We start from the raw sequence: 16,685 nt of genomic DNA, 5'->3' as shown, positions 1-16,685 counted from the left end.
TAAGTGAAGAACTAGTAGGTAACGAACTTCTACTTGCGCGAGACTGCTCTGATAAAATTATCATTGCAGAGACTACGGTGACGTACACATATATTTTTTACAATCAAAAATGCCCTCAAAAGACGACATGGAATGATTATTTTATTGATATTTCCTACTATATACCTTCCAATTATCACTTTATACAAATAGATCGGCGTTAGGTCGCATGCTTTTCTTTCCTGGTGACACTATAAAGCAAAATAGTTGCAACCCCGTAAATGCGCTATAAGTCCAATAATAAGTGACGGTGACCCGTTATAAATGTTTCGCCAGCTTCGCTTTTTTGCCGCTACGCGGCGCGTTGGGCCCTTGCGTCTAGATTCACACTGCAAGGTTTCGGTGATGCGTGTGTAGCAGCATATGGAGGAGTAGTTTACGTCAGGGTTGAGGACTTGCCAACAGGGAGAGTGCACACAGCTGTACTGTGCTCTAAAACTAGAGTGTCACCACTTGGAAAGAAGAGAAGCTTACCAGAGCTAGAGCTCATGGCTGCGCTAATCACAGCACGCTTGGTAAACTACGTTCAACGTGAAATCAAGTTGGAAATAGAGGATGTACACTGCTGGACTGACTCACAAGTAGTACTTTCCTGGATTAGCAAACCTGCCTACACTTGGCAGACGTTCGTTGCCAATCGCGTGAGTGAGATACAGAATCTAGTACCACCTAGGAAGTGGAGTCATTTGCCAGGGAAAATTAACCCCGCTGATCTATGCTCGAGAGGATGTTCTGCTGAAAGCTTAGTTAACTCGCAACTCTGGTGGGAAGGGACAGACTTCCTAAGAAAAGAAGAAGAAAGTTGGCCAAAACAGCGAATTGACACAGCTGAACTGGAATTGGCTGAACAGAAGAAAAAACCCAAGACTTTCTCAGCACTGCAAGTCAAAGAGAAAACAACTGACCAAACCAAAAGTGAGCAGCTGAAACTAGTGGAGAAATATGAGAGTTACCACAAGTTTCTGAGAGTGATGAATAGAGTCCGAAGCTTAAAGTACCGAGTGAGGACAGGAGATGGGCAACATGTTCGAGAAGAAAATGCAATCTTGACTCTCACTGATCAAAGAGAAGAGGAGTTGTATTGGTTACGTTGGGCTCAAGAACAAGCATTTTCTATCAGTGGAAATTCATGCAGTACAGAATAATCTTTCGATTCCTGCAAATAGCCGCTTGAAACAGCTTGATCCGATATGGGATGAGAAACTGAAGTTACTCCGTGTTGGGGGGAGACTACACAAAGCACTACTGCCAGATGAGCTTAGAAACCCCATCATATTGCCTAATCACAATAGATTTGTGGAAATGTTGATAATCCACTATCACATCATCTTTGGACACACAGGAGTTGTTCAAACCTTGTCTAACTTGAGAAGCAAATACTGGTTAGTATGTGGCCGGCAGGAAGTTCGCAGAGTCCTACCATGTAAGAAATGTAGAAGTGCCAGAAAATTAGAGCAGAAAATGGCGCCGTTGCCAGAGGAAAGGGTTAATGTATCGCCACCATTTACCAACATTGGAGTGGACTATGCTGGACCACTCTATGTTAGAGAAGTACATGTCAGTGGAAAACATGGAGCTGGAAGCAACAAGGCTTACATCCTCATATTCACATGTATGGCCACCAGGGCAGTGCATTTAGAGCTGACAGCAAATTTGACAACAGAGGAGTTCCTACAAGCATTGAGACGCATGATGAATCGGCGTGGAAAGTGTTGTACCATCTACTCCGATAATGCAAAAACATTTGAGAGTGCAGCTTCATTGCTTTACCGTTTGTTCCACAACAATGCGAGAATCAAGGATAAACTCAGACTGGAAGGAATCGAGTGGAAGTTCATAACTCCTAGGGCTCCATGGCATGGAGGATTTTATGAACGACTTGTTGGAAGTGTAAAACGAGCTCTCTCAAAGATTCTCAGAAAGGCCAGCCTGACATTTACCGAGCTTCAGACCGTGCTCACTGATGCAGAAGCTCAAATCAATTCTCGACCCTTATCGGATATCTCGGCTGACAAGGAGGATCCTCTTCCATTAACCCCTGGTCACTTGATCATAGGAAGAAATCTGCAGTTGCTGCCATCTGTATACAAGCCAGAGTTGTCACTTGAAAGGAGATGGGCCTATCAACAGAGGATATCCAAACAGTTTTGGAAAAGGTGGACAAGTGAATACCTTGTGGAATTACAGCGCCGTTCAAAATGGACAGAGATACGAGATAATCTGCAAGAGGGAGACATCGTTCTAGTGGCGGAGGACAACATCAGAAAACTTGGGCACTAGGACGTGTGATGGCCACACACCCAGGAAGAGACGGGTTGGTTAGGTCAGTCACAGTGAAAACCAAGAGAGGATTGATGAGAAGGCCTATTCAGAAGTTGCGTTTGTTGGAACCCGCAGAATAGACATTTAATCCAGAGTGACATACAAGAATTGGAGTTGAGTTTTGGTTACTCAGTCGTAGTTGTCAGATACATGCATGTCAACTGATTGCCAAATCTCTATCAAGGGGTCAAAATTCTTAACATTTTGATTACATGTATTAGTATACTATTATTACTATTACTAGGTATATCATCATCAGAGTTTCTTACCAGAAGGTTGTAATTCACATTTCCCAGGTTGGTAAATGGGGGGAATACTCTTAGCATTAGATTTGTCATTATGTGTATTTGAGTTATTTGACGGTATATTCTATAGGGTATAGAATTAGGTGTAGTTGTTTACTTATGTATGCTAGGTCTTGCATTTTGGAGCTATTGTGTTCAGCATACATTTCTCAGAATTAAGCCTTACGGCGGGTTAGGTTCATTGTGTTATTGAAAATCTCGCCTCCTCGATTTTCAGGGGGGAGTGTTGTGTATTTGGTTGAGACGGTTTATGTGTAACGACAACAACGAGCAATGGCGAGATATGAGAGCACGTGCGATGAATTTGTATTTTAGAATCCTTAATCAATATACAGTCCCTACAGAACAATTGATAGTGTAGCGTTTTTAACGTTGCACTTTCAACATTAGGGCCGACTACAAAAATGTTTTGGGTTCGAACACAAGAAAATGAAATGATATAACGTATAATAGGGTTTATTTGATAACGGATTCTAAAATACCTTGGTACCGTAAAGTCAACTTTTAAATGGAAAATGCATAAGCCTCGTTCTGAGAGCGGAGTGTTTTGGACACGCAACCAAGATGCTCTACCAAAGTTCCCTCGGGTTGCACTAAAATGTGGAACCATGCACACGTCACGTCAATGGAATTTCAGCTCACTTCAGAAGTTTGAGGCTCTCAAAACACTGCTTCAAACACAAATCAGTCAAGGAAGCATCAACCACCCTAAGTTTTTTAATGAGCACTACACATATTTGCCGAGAAAAACGCTCCAAATAGCCCATTTGCGCGGATTTTAGCATCACTTGAGCGAGCCGATGCGGACTTCCTATGCGCGCTGTACAAAATGTACATGTCTCATTTTCTGTAACGTTGCCGTAACATAATGTAAACAATGGCGCTACCGGCGCTCCGGCCGGGCCGGCGATGGATGGAATTTGCCAAATTCGCACATATTCAAGTTATTTTCGTGGCCTATCTTTTTAAGTTTGAGGTATTTTAGAATAGAAATTGAACCCTCGGCTTCGGACCTTGGTTGAGTTACCAAGACACTCTCGGGTGGAGCTAAAATTTCGTCCAAACCCTCGCCTGTCGGCTCGGGTTTGGACTGTATTTTAGCTCCACCCACGAGTGTCTTGGTAACTCAACCAAGGTCCTCCGCCTCGGGTTCAATTCCTTAAATATTCCAGATGTATATATAGACGATGGTTACACGTATTTCTTACATGAGCGACGAATACAGATACCATTCAACGTTACGACGTACGATAGATACAGTACAGAGACTGGGACCACGGATTTGGTTTCGTTTGACGAGAGTTCCCACCAACACTGGTTTTCTAAAACTCTTTCGCCCAATGTGAATCCCAGCTTTTATATCGCAAGGAGCAACCCAGTTTGACAATTGAGACAAACGACGTATCGTAAAGACAACAATCTATATAGACGACGTATCGTAAAAGCAATAATCTATACAGACGACGTATCGCACCCAGCGTGCCTTTTACGTAAAATTGTTCGTTAACAACGTCACGACGTTACCACGAGCGAAACCCCTCTCTTTTGAAGAAAGCCAAACGACGTTACTTATTTTTCTCGCGCCAACGCAACAATGGTTTTCAATCAACTCCCCGTGTCAATCAGGTGACGTCACATCCCATGCGCATTTGGATTGGTCGAGATACATCGCGTCATTAACAGTTAATTTTTACCAAGAAGGAAACCGTAAACAATGGATAACTGACGAAATACCGCACCACTGACTGATAACAGTTCCAAATATCCTAAGGATATCAACATTAAGGTAGTACTTTATCACCTCATACACAGGTTTTGATCGATGTTATTAAACTTTATGCCCGACGATATAACCGATCGTAAAACGTAGCCCAAAACCTCGTGCAATATTTTCCCGGTAAAAGTTACGCCTTTTGACGAAAAACCAATCGAGCTGCCTAAAGAGGTAAATATATTTCGCAAGTCCATAGTTACACAAAACCTCATAAGATCACATGAAAAATACCCTGACGTCGGTTCACAAGACTAAAAGTCACATACGATGTGTATAATTTTGACATTTAGAAGTTGACGAGACATCGTCGACAACTTGAAGAAAGTGAGACGGTATGAAGTCATCACCAAACGACAAGTGACGGATTCGCCTTAACTTCTTTAAAATAAACATCATGGAAGCTAATTAAAAGTAATTATTGTGCCAAAAGCCGAGTGTAAAGATATATTGACCTAAAGTCGAAAACCGCACGTATTTTAAATGCGCAGTTTTGGAATGACGAACTTTTGAAAAGGGACCGTCAACTTGACTCAGGTCCCAGGTCATTGACCCGTAGTGTAAAATACACAGTAAACAAAGATTTGTACAGCTTCCATAATGCACTTAAATTTTACCAGACGTCAAAGAATTTTAAAATAGCTCGAATAAAATTGGTATAGACACAGATAGATTTAAAAAGATGACTTAGAAAAAGGGACCAGATAATTACCTGGTATTTTGACTGGTTAGAATCCATATTCACACTTTGATAATCCAAATAGTAGAATTCTTAAATCTTGATGAAAAATCGTAGGACTGACTTGAACAATTATATTCCAAGCTGGACAGGGTTAAAAGGGAAAAGATGCAGAAAAGGGACCCAAATGACATTATTTTAAAAATGGATGGTTAACTAAAATTTACATCCAAGTCAAAACACTTTGTTAAATTAAAGAAACCTTTAAAGGAAATATTTTACAATGATGCCAAAGGCGAAAAAGGGTCAAAATCTCTACATAGGTTGGGTATGAATTTGCCGAAGTATTGGACCATGCAATGCAAATGAATCTCATCAATGCGTGTTTGTCCTGTGGGTGAGGCATCTTGATTATAGCCTGAACCTTGGCTGGGTTTGTAGTGGGTTACATTGAGGTAACAGGTTCGTGAGGAACAACTCTTAAACAACTTGGTTAATCTAAGACTAAATTGAATCTGCTTTATTATCCACAAACATATCATATATCGGTTACAAATATGTACAGGATGAATGCAATTACTCTGATTGGTTCAGAGAAAGGGATTAAAATCAGGAATGGTAATTAAGTCGTTTCATTGACTGCAAGAGGGAGGAGCTTAGCGGCAAGCTGCAAGTGGTATAAACAAGCATGGTTACATACATAATTAGCTGGCGGCGACATTCTCCGGCCCAAAAAAGATGGATTCTTAGAAAATCTAATTAGAAAGTTAAGCTGATAATAACGTAAGTCCATTGCGTTGTGTTTAAATAAGTTGTGAAGAATCTGTTACAATCAACTGAACCGGGTAGATCAAAGCTAAAGTTATACCAGTCAAATTATAAGACGTCTGAAGTGGGCATCGAAACAAAGTACAAATAAATCTTAATCCCAAGATTAGTCTGGTGTAGCAATTATCAATTAAGCTGTTAATCAAAGACTTGGCTACCTTGGAGTGAAGTGAGGCAGAATAACTACAAATGAGACTGCATGGTCAAAATGTAGAGTACACAATAAACAGGAAGTATACTGGTAGACAGGATGGTTACAGTGCCTAAGACAAATTTAAAGATTAAGATGCATGAATGAAGAACACATGTTATCCACAGTTATTCCAGATGGAAAGAAAACATTGGTTATCCAAAGTAGCCAGAATGAAGTAATCCGTAGGAACCTGGGTGGTTCAATTCTTAGCAAGAGGAAACACATGTATAAATCCACAAATATGATACCGTATTGGCAAGTATTGGCTAGAAACTATTACTACAAACTAGATCATAAATGCAGTGAGTTAGTCCGAAAGTAATTATAAGTGACTAAATTATAAAACACTGAAATATATTGCAATCTTCAAACTCAGTGATTGATGCTAATAAATCCAAGATTGCAAGTGTCCAGTAGCAGTAAATCTACTATGTGTCAAAAAATGCATTAAGCGCACCAGACCAGTCCGTTATACGTTGTCGGGCTTCCAGAGCCGCTTTACGTGTTGCCGCACTTACACCACCTGAAAATGGACCACCAATCTTGGTTCGGGAACCAATGCCGCACCATCGAAAATCCACCAAGCGCTTACACCAGCGCTGCAGCTAGTTATAAAATCCGGCTACAGATGGCGCGCAAACAATAAGCAGAAAGCGCCATTTCGAAAACGCCACCTGGAGCCGAACCATCTAACTAGCTAATTGCCGATCCATTTGCGCTTACACCACGACAAAGCCGAGCTTTCAACAAGCCGGGCGAATTTGGACCATCAAGCTTGGTGGGACAAATTCGCTCGGCAATTTGTATCGGCAATGGATTGCCGAACCAATTTGTCGCGGCAATGTGGTGGTGTAAGTGCAATTGGTCCACCAATATTTCGTGGTGTAAGCGCAGCTTATCTTTCATCAGTTTTAATCTCAGACTGATTGTCAACGTTTACCTCAAGTGGGTACGGTTTTGTAATGGGTCTGTTGGTTTTGCCAGTGCGCGTTCTAATCTCGGCGGAACGCACAAGTCCATCATTGCCCTTGTTTAGGCTTGCCACTTGAGGCGAGGAAGTTGATCATTGTTAACCATGACGATATCTCCAGTGCGAATTCGGTTTACTAGTGCGCCTTTCCCAGAGAGATTGTCTTTTTCGCGTAATACTGCAAGATACTCCTGGGACCAGCGTTTCCAAAAGCTACAGTGGATTTTTGCCAGTCGTTGTGAGCGTTTTTGCAAGGTGTCCTGATCAAAGCTAGGGTCCTGTAACTCATCTATATCCATGGTGTAGTACGGTAATACTGTAATGGGGCGTCCATTCAGTAAATGTGATGGCGTTAATGGCGGAAGATCATTAGAGTCAGATGAGACATAAGTCAATGGGCGATCATTAATCACCGCTTCAATTTCAGCTAGAACAGTTTGTAGCTCATCAGCAGAAACAAAGGCACGGCCTAGCACCTTCTTTAGTGTCATTTTGGTAACTCCAATGAGGCGCTCCCAAAAACCCCCAAACCATGGGGCGCGTTTAGGAATGAATTTCCACTCAACTCGATGGCCCGCTAAGTAGGCCTGAACTTGAGGCGCTTTCATGAGTTTATGTAATTGATCCGCAGCTGAAAGGTACGTGGAGCCATTGTCTGAGAGCATTTTGCTAGGGAGAGACCTCCGGGCAGCGAAACGTAGAAAAGTTTCTGTACTAAGGTCCAATACTAATTCAAGATGGACTGCTCTCGTAACGGCACATGTAAACAGGCATATGTACGACTTGTGTTCCTTGCCTGCTAGAGTTACGTAACATTCTCCAGTGAAATCGCAGCCGGTAACAGTGAAGCTGGGTGCTTCATGCAATCTCATGGCTTGAAGTGGTGCGGGGATTGGCTTCTTGTAGGGTTTCCCGTTAACCCTTTTGCACATGACACAAGTCCTCAGTAAAGATTTTGCGTATTGTCTCAACTGAGTAATCCAAAACCGATGGCGGAGTTGAGTCATGGTAGCTTGTTGTCCTGAGTGTTTCACCATTGAGTGAGCGTCCATCACTAGGAGTTCGGTGAAGCGTGTTTTCGGTGGAAGTAGGATTGGAAACTTGGACCTGTAATCCAAAGGTGCGTTATGAAGCCTTCCACCCACACGCAGTATTTCATCAGCGTCAATGAAAAGGCGAAGTTGGCGCGACAATTGCCCAAGCGATTTCTCCTTTTTCCTCAGGGCGATGATTTCGCTCTCGTACGTGAGACTCTGAATGTCCTTTATCCATGACAGTTCAGCTTTACTGATTTCCTGAGCGGTGAGAACTCCAGTAGTTCGCTTATTACGATCGGTGCGGATGTTGTGTGTAAAGCGCAGGACAAATGCGGTAACACGCAGTAATTTTCCCATTGATGAGTGTCTGTTTGGGTCGATAATCTCCGCTAATCCTAGGCGCGTGGCTTGGCCTAGAAGGCACGTGGCCTTGTTGTCAACTTTCTCACGTGGTTCCTCGGCTACAGTCAAGGTATGCAGGATTTTGCTATCGCATAGTTTTGGTATGGGCCAGTTGCCTGTAGTTAACCACTTAGGTCCGTGCCCACCAAATGTCACTGGAGGCAAGTTGTGCTGAAGTTATTCCGCGTGAAATCAAGTCGGCAGGGTTTTCATGCGTATTGCAGTAATTGAACTCGTTTATGATACTGAAACTCTTGATCTCGGTGACTCTGTTCTGAACGAAACAAGGAAGTCTCTTATCACTTGCTAACCAGTGCAAAACGATTTGGCTGTCTGACCAAAGTACGCATTTCTGACTTTGCATCGGACCTTTCAGGCTGTTGTAAGCAAAGTTAATCAGGCGCGTGCCAAGTAAGGCTCCCATCAGCTCGGCGCGTGGTATTGTCAGCAGTTGTTTGACAGGGGTCACCCGGGCCTTGGAGATGACGAGAGATACAGTGTTAGTGTGAATTTGGCGTAGGTAGACCACCCCACCATACGCTTTGGCGCTGGCATCACAGAACACGTGTAGCTCATATGATGCGTCACTTGGCATGGAGTTGAAATATGGTCTGATGACGCAAGTGTTCCTGACAATCGATAGCTCTTGGCGTAAAGCGATCCATTGTTCACGAAGATCAGCGGGCAATGGCTCGTCCCAATCTAGCTGATGTGACCACAGTTTCTGGAGAAACATTTTTGCAGTGATATGTGTGGGGGACACATAACCCAAGGGGTCATACAGGCTAGATGTTAGTTTAAGGCATTCGCGTTTGGTAATCAAGTCACCATGGTTTCCGGTCAAGTAACTAGTCTCTTTGTTTGGATACGTGATTACGTCATCGTTGGTATCCCACTGTAAACCTAGCACGTTCACGCTAGAGTTAGTGTTCACGGTGTGATCATTCGCGGCCAAATCGCGCAGTCCCTGGCTATTGCTGCTCCATTCTCTGAGATGGAATCCACTAGATTTCATGAGTTTGTTGGCCTCGATGCAAGGGCCCAACGCGCCGCGTAGCGGCAAAAAAGGGAAGCTGGCGAAACATTTATAACAGGTCACCGTCACTTATTATTGGACTTATAGCGCATTTACGGGGTTGCAACTATTTTGCTTTATAGTGTCGCCAGGAAAGAAAAGCATGCGACCTAACGCCGATCTATTTGTATAAAGTGATAATTGGAAGGTATATAGTAGGAAATATCAATAAAATAATCATTCCATGTCGTCTTTTGAGGGCATTTTTGATTGTAAAAAATATATGTGTACGTCACCGTAGTCTCTGCAATGATAATTTTATCAGAGCAGTCTCGCGCAAGTAGAAGTTCTTTACCTATTAGTTCTTCACTTATTAGTCTCAACGTCTGGCGCAAAGCCAGACGTTTTCCATTACGATTTCACTACGATGTTTGACAAGAAGGAGCAGTGCGCGAGATATGCTAATGAGCAGACTTCCCTCGCTTGAGTTTCTGAAGAATGTTCCATATCGCGCTACACTGCTGATTATATATGACAGGCGTGCAACGGTAGGTATCTGCTCCCCAACTTCCACCCTAATACGGTACAATAAGTTACCATTTGATGGGAATGGGACAATGCCCTCACTGTGTATGGAGTCATAGGGATAAGAAGACATTATTCATTAGTGTTGGTACAAGTGATTTTGCCCAAAAAGCATGCGCATTCAAAAAACAAAATATGCAAGGTATCACGTACATGACCATGACGACGTGCAGAAAGTGCACTGGCCAGTGCATACCCTATGGCTATGTACTAGTAAACATGGTAAACATGAACAACATCATTATTCATCGGCAGTTCACTTTACTCCGAGCTTTTCCTGAAACATATAGCCATGATGATTAGGCCTACCATGTACCATGACCAATAACAGCACTAGATCATGTAGATGTCAACAAACAAGTTCACATGAACCGTATAATCCCGCATGGCGCATGTGGGGCATGCGTCTTAACCAAAGCCCCAAAATCACTTGTTTTGGTCTATTTCACTTGTGTTTCCCCCGTCTCCCAGTCCATAATACATTTACAGTTTACAATCCCCGATCATGGCCCAACAAAAGGTCATCGGTTGACTAAAGGAACACAACTGTTCAATGGATTTATAGTTGAATGCGATCAAACTACGTCTTTTCAATCGTGGATTGTAAATTTAACCCCATGGGCCTAGGGAAGGCCCTATAACAATACTTTTGACACAGTTATTATCTCCGCTGCCTCCACCATGTTACACACAGTGCTCACTGCTGATTCTAAAATGCGCCACCTAGTCATAACAGGACATATGTTCTTCTAGGAATAGATCTCTTTCCAATATTTCGTCATTCCACTATCGTCATCACCTCATCATACTTTCATTGACATTACAGGCACACATCCACAGAGCACTCTTCAAATCATCTACACAGTGGTTATCCAACTAGGATTATAAAGGTAATTTCTTAGCCCCGCACAGTGGGTTTCAGTCTTGATAAAGGGGCACTATTGCTAGCAGCTAGGTAGGCAAGATAAAGTTAGCCGAAGTAGCCGATAGGGGTCTCTCACCCCTCAAAGTCCGTCACAACTATTCAAGCTTGTACAAGGAATACATGCAGCGCTGACTCTAACAAGACCCAATGGGAATGTCGCACAGTCATCTGTCAAAAACAAGACCTATGTTGCAGTATGATCTCTTGCCAATATTTAATAATTGCACTATCGTCATCACCTCATCATACTTCATTGACATTACAGGCACACATTGACATAGACCACTGTTGCAATCAACGACACAGTCGCTATCCAAGTAGCATTATAGAGGTAATTATCATTATCATTCATACCTCATTAGCATGTGAACCAATCGCGTCGCGTCCTTTGCGATCACGGCAAAGCCTCATGGAATAATGTCTTTCACCGTTGAATAATTTTTCATATTCCATGCCTACAACTTCAATTTCTTCATATTCCATGGCTGGAAGTTCAATACTAATATAATATTCAAGATAAAGTTACAAGAAGTAGTCAATAGGGGTCTCTCACCTCTCACTGTATGTCCACACTATTCACGCTTGTATGAGGAATACATTCAATGCTGAATCTAACAACACCCAGTGCCCTTACTCTGTATATTAGTCACTGGAAGATGGCCCATTTCACTCCTTGCTTCTACTTCAACTATAGTCTCATTGCAAACGCCTCAGTTCTATGATATCACATTCACTTTCAGCTGTCATGCAACGCAACAACTGTGCTATCTGCCATCGCACATCAACGAAGAAGTGCAGCCGCCCACATTCCACCTCACGTCTGTCCGACCAGCTGCAATCCTCGAGGACGCCCCACTGTACCACGATTTCACTACGATGTTTGACAAGAAGGAGCAGTGCGCGAGATAGGCTAATGAGCAGACTTCCCTCGCTTGAGTTTCGGAAGAATGTTCCATATCGCGCTAAGCTGACCACTGCTGACCATGACAGGCGTGCATTGGACTGGTACAGGTTGGAACTGAACATTGAATATGCTGGTGGTGACGCTTTCTGATGAGAAGTTGGTCGTGACTGATGCAGTATCCTTGGACTTGTCCACAGCATCGTTCAATCATTGCTCTCTGAGCTGCCTTGATTTTGTACTTACCCAAATACTAAGACCAAATGCCTGTTGACTGTGCTTTAAGAGAGACTGGCGCCATGCCTAGAGATATGACTGACCCCTATTGGCAAATTTGTATGACTTTATCTTGCCTACCTAGCTGCTGCCTATAGTCTCCCTTTAACTGCGGAACACTTCAAAGTCGATAAAATGCCATGTTCCACCTTTTAATGTGTTCAGACCGCCATTTTCAAAATAATCAAGTCAGGACACTGCCTTCTAGTCTCATAATAAATTTTGCTTTCCTCAATAATAACATTTCTTCTTCTTCAATGCTTTCATCATTCCAAACTTCTCCTCCTCTGACTTTTACAGGGGTACAGTCATGGCAATCAAAACCCAAATACTGAGACCAAATGCCTGTTGACTGTGCTTTAAGAGAGACTGGCGCCATGCCTAGTCTCTCTTAAAGCACAGTCAACAGACACCAACCCCCTCAGACTCAGAAACCACAAACGCCCAACCCTTCCTGCTACCTTAATACTTCTGGGTGTAGTAATCCATGGTGATTTTATCATCAGGGCATCCACTGATGAGGTTATCGACATAAATGTTCTTTGTTATATCGTTTGCGACATCCGATGCGTTTATCTCAAGATGGTGTTTGATGGTTGCGTTCAGAATGAACGGGCTGCACGACGCTCCAAAGAGGACCACCTTGAATTGGTAAACGTTGAAACTGCTTTCTGGGTCATCAGGATCGGAGAGCCATAGAAATTTCGTGTACGGCCTGTCATCAGACTCAAGCCCCACGTTCAAAAAAGCCTTTTCGATATCAGCTGAAATCGCTATGTTATGCGCGCGGAATCTTAACATTATGGATGCCAGATCATTCAGAAGTGGTGGCCCAGTCCTCTAAACAGTCATTTAAACTCGGGTTTGCGCCAGTTTTGCAGGAACAGTCATACACTATGCGGATGGGCGTTGTCACAGAATCCTTAGCAACCGGGTGATGCGGCAGATAGTGACCTGTTTTGACATTGTCATCGGGAACGAGTTCAACAAAGTCACGAAAGAGCTGATCCTTGATTATCCTATCATACGTTTCCCTAATTTCGGGTTTGAGTCTACGTACCATGTTCCGTGTCCTCGCATTGCATACGGCGAAATTAGTCGGCAGGGGTGGATGGTCCTCTCTCCACGGGAGCTTGGCAGTGTAATGATTGTCTCGCATGCTGAGATGAGTTTCCGTATACGAATCGAACGTCATTTCCTTCTCCTTAGGGTTGTCTGTAATCCCGATGTTTTCAAGATCCCAGAATTGTTCCAATTTGGAAGTTTCAAGCGCAACATGACCACACAACGTATTTGTATCCTTGACAGTTGTTCGATGATGGGTATGCCCACAGAGGAGGTATCCTAATCTCGAAGATATAGCGGTGGGGCCTTTGCCGCGAACTATACGATATCCAACGATTGAATAGTAATAATCCGCGCCGACAAGAACTGATATCTCGAATGGATTGGCCGTATTGACAGGGTGTGCCAGTTGTAGTCCTCTGAGGTGTGGTAAATCCGCGATGCGTTCATCGATGTAATTCCTGAGAGGCGTCGTTATTTTCGGGACAACTAGAGCGCGTATATGGACCGTCGATCCACAGGTCGTATGTACTGCAACCGTAACGGCATTTAGGCGTTTCATTCCCGTTGAGTTTGCGCCTAACGTCGAAATGTTCACCATCTCCGTATCTAAGGTTTCGTTGAGTTGAAATCCTAGTTTCGTGGCGGCCTCTGCTGTGATGAAGCTTTTCTGCGAGCCATCATCGAAAAGAAGTGCGACACTGGTTTTGTGTTTACTTATGGTGGAAGAAATGTCTGCTACTGCAGTTTTCAGTAGCACGGCTGATATCTGGTTGATGTGATTAACTGCAGTGTCATCGGGCGGTAAGACACATGATAGTCCTTTGGTTTCTGAATTGTTAGCAGCTGGTAGGTTTGGACCATCGGGTTTCTCTTTGCAAAGAGTAGAATGATGCTTTTGGCTACAGTGTTTGCATTTGTACTTGGATGTACAGTTACGGACTTGATGCGGTCCAAGACAGTTCCAGCACAACTGGTCTCTTTTTACGATATCTGCTCTTTTGTCAATGTTAGTAACAACCACACAATCCAGAGATCTGTGTGATTGTTTGCAGAACACACATTTGGACTCTCGGGCACCTCGTCCGGCATATCCAGTGGCCTGAGGTTTAGGCCTACGCTGTTTGAACTGTGAATTTGAATCACGCGTGAAAAACGATGCTGTAGCCATGCTTTCATTGAGTGTGTGCATCGTATCATTGGTCTCGGCAACGTCCATCGCCTCGATCTCCTTTGCCAGTGCCTCACGTAGTGACCTTAGAGTAAAGTCAGCTGTCTCGTTACTCCGGGTGAGCTGCTTCCTAGTATTGGGCGGGATTTTATCTAATAGCATTGGCACTAATAAGTCCCCATAAGAGTCTTCCGTTTTGTTGAGGGATTGCAGTCCTCTGACATAAGTTTCAATCTTGTCGACGAATGTTCTTAGTCCACGAATATCCTCCGACGGTCTGGGCAGCTCCCAGAAGGCGCGCATAAGGGCACTGATCACCTTATGTTTTTCCCCGTAACGTTTCCTCAGCAACTCCATGGCATGGGCGTAGTTAGCATCTGTTGAACTCAGTCCGGCAATGATGTCGGCGGCTTCTCCAGACAGTTGGGCTCGGAGGTATTGCAATTTCTGGACGTTGTCAAGGTTTGTATTGTTGTGGATCGCGGCGGCGAAGACATCGTTGAAGGTTTGCCACTGTAAGATGTCTCCCGAAAATGTTGGTAATGTCAGCTTTGGTAGCTGTACATTCTTCGTTCTTGGTGCGAACGTTGGCGCTGTTGGACTAGGTGGGACCGGTGGCTGAGGTTCAGGTGCGGGCTTTAGTGTCAGATGATCCGACAGTCGTTGTTCAATCCGTTTGAACGTTGCAGCCTTTCCCTCAAGTTCTGAGTTATAGTCATCGTACTTGACGATCACATCGGCGACGTGGTCGTCCTCGGTTTGCAGCAGGAGTTCTGCATCCAACTTCTTGATCGTTTTCCTTTTGGTTTCTAGGATTTGGAGTTTGGCGTGTAACTCGTCGAGGTCTTCTGGTGTGATCATAGCTCGATCCATTGCTTTTAGGGTGACCAAAATCTTATCAATTGCGGTGATAGTTTTGGTGGCTTGGCCCCTGTGGGCAGCTCGTGAGGCCTTTATCCGGTCGGCCATCGTGAATGTAATGTATCCTGGTCACGGCACCAACAATGTAGTGGGTTACATTGAGGTAACAGGTTCGTGAGAAACAACTCTTAAACAACTTGATTAATCTAAGACTAAATTGAATCTGCTTTATTATCCACAAACATATCATATATCGGTTACAAATATGTACAGGATGAATGCAATTACTCTGATTGGTTCAGAGAAAGGGATTAAAATCAGGAATGGTAATTAAGTCGTTTCATTGACTGCAAGAGGGAGGAGCTTAGCGGCAAGCTGCAAGTGGTATAAACAAGCATGGTTACATACATAATTAGCTGGCGGCGACAGGGTAAGGTTTTACTCCCTTTTGCGTTAACAGTAACCCTACATAACATAGATGATCTCGGTAACACCTACTATGCATTTGCTTCGTTTAAGTCTCGAACCTGCCTCGCGGAGACGATCTAGAACTTTGCGAAGTCTTATATCATGTTCTGCTTTGGTGTCGGCGAACAACAAAATATCATCCACTGAATTACAACAACCTTCTAGACCTTCAAGAATCTGTGCAAGGATTTTCTGAAATTCTTCTGAAGCACTGGAAATTCCGAATGGTAAACGTTTGAAACGGATTCTTCTGAAGCAGGTATTGAATGTAGTTCAATACATTTTGGAAAGTTCAGCTTTAAGACGCCGTTTGAGTGCTTCTGGCATCTTCCTTGGCTGATAGATCATAGGCGTTGCATCCTCCTTCAAGCTGATATGATGCTCTGGCACCTTGAGGCATCCGATCCCATGAAACAAATCCTCGAAAAACTTGTTTAGAATTGCTTGAGATGTGCTATTGGATTTTGCGATGCGCTTTAATTGGCATTTATGCGTTCATTCACATCGTAGATTCGTTTCAGTAGGCCTAGTCTGCACTAGACTTTGCTCCAAGAATAGCTTCAGTTTTCACATTGGCTATTATGAATTTTGCGTTCACTTTTCCACATTTACCACAGTTGCTTTGACCATGATAACTTGGCGTTTTCGATTCTTTGGGCTGGGCTCCTGTCGATTTCTTTGGCCAAGTGCTGACTTTGTTTACGCTGGAAGTACCCGGATGTGTGGTGTTTTTGCACACGCTGCTGTTGCTAGCAGTTGACGATTTCAGGTTTTCTAAATGTGATTTTGACTGTTCTGATGCCCGGCAAATGTCTATCGCCTTGGCTAGGTTTAACTTTCGTTCCCTTAACAATCTTTCATGAACTTGGTTT

The 16,685-nt window shown here is 43.5% G+C and overlaps 3 protein-coding genes and 1 long non-coding RNA gene across 4 annotated transcripts; 2 read left to right on the top strand and 2 right to left on the bottom strand.

Moving 5' to 3' along the window:
- The first annotated feature begins 1,500 nt into the window (after positions 1–1,500).
- LOC135491051 (uncharacterized) lies at positions 1,501–2,319 on the top strand. Its single transcript, XM_064776691.1, has one exon. It carries the CDS (start codon positions 1,501–1,503, stop codon positions 2,317–2,319), a length of 819 nt encoding a protein of 272 aa, XP_064632761.1.
- A 4,850-nt stretch (positions 2,320–7,169) lies between these two features.
- Positions 7,170–9,282, bottom strand: LOC135491050 (uncharacterized). Its single transcript, XM_064776690.1, has 2 exons — positions 8,904–9,282; positions 7,170–8,605 (listed from the first exon to the last, which is right to left on the bottom strand). Exons 1-2 carry the CDS (start codon positions 9,280–9,282, stop codon positions 7,170–7,172), a joined length of 1,815 nt encoding a protein of 604 aa, XP_064632760.1.
- A 685-nt stretch (positions 9,283–9,967) lies between these two features.
- Positions 9,968–11,488, top strand: LOC135491701 (uncharacterized). Its single transcript, XR_010447867.1, has 3 exons — positions 9,968–10,109; positions 10,973–11,036; positions 11,337–11,488. It is a non-coding gene; the product is annotated as an uncharacterized LOC135491701 (long non-coding RNA).
- A 1,574-nt stretch (positions 11,489–13,062) lies between these two features.
- On the bottom strand, positions 13,063–15,453 carry LOC135491048 (uncharacterized). Its single transcript, XM_064776685.1, has one exon. The coding sequence runs from the start codon at positions 15,451–15,453 to the stop codon at positions 13,063–13,065; it is 2,391 nt and encodes a 796-aa protein (XP_064632755.1).
- Between the last annotated feature and the right edge of the window lie 1,232 nt (positions 15,454–16,685).

The sequence above is a fragment of the Lineus longissimus genome, chromosome 7 (genome assembly GCF_910592395.1).
Source record: "Lineus longissimus chromosome 7, tnLinLong1.2, whole genome shotgun sequence".
Classification (NCBI taxonomy): Eukaryota; Metazoa; Nemertea; class Pilidiophora; order Heteronemertea; family Lineidae; genus Lineus; species Lineus longissimus.
This window is presented reverse-complemented; position numbering and strand designations above follow the sequence as displayed.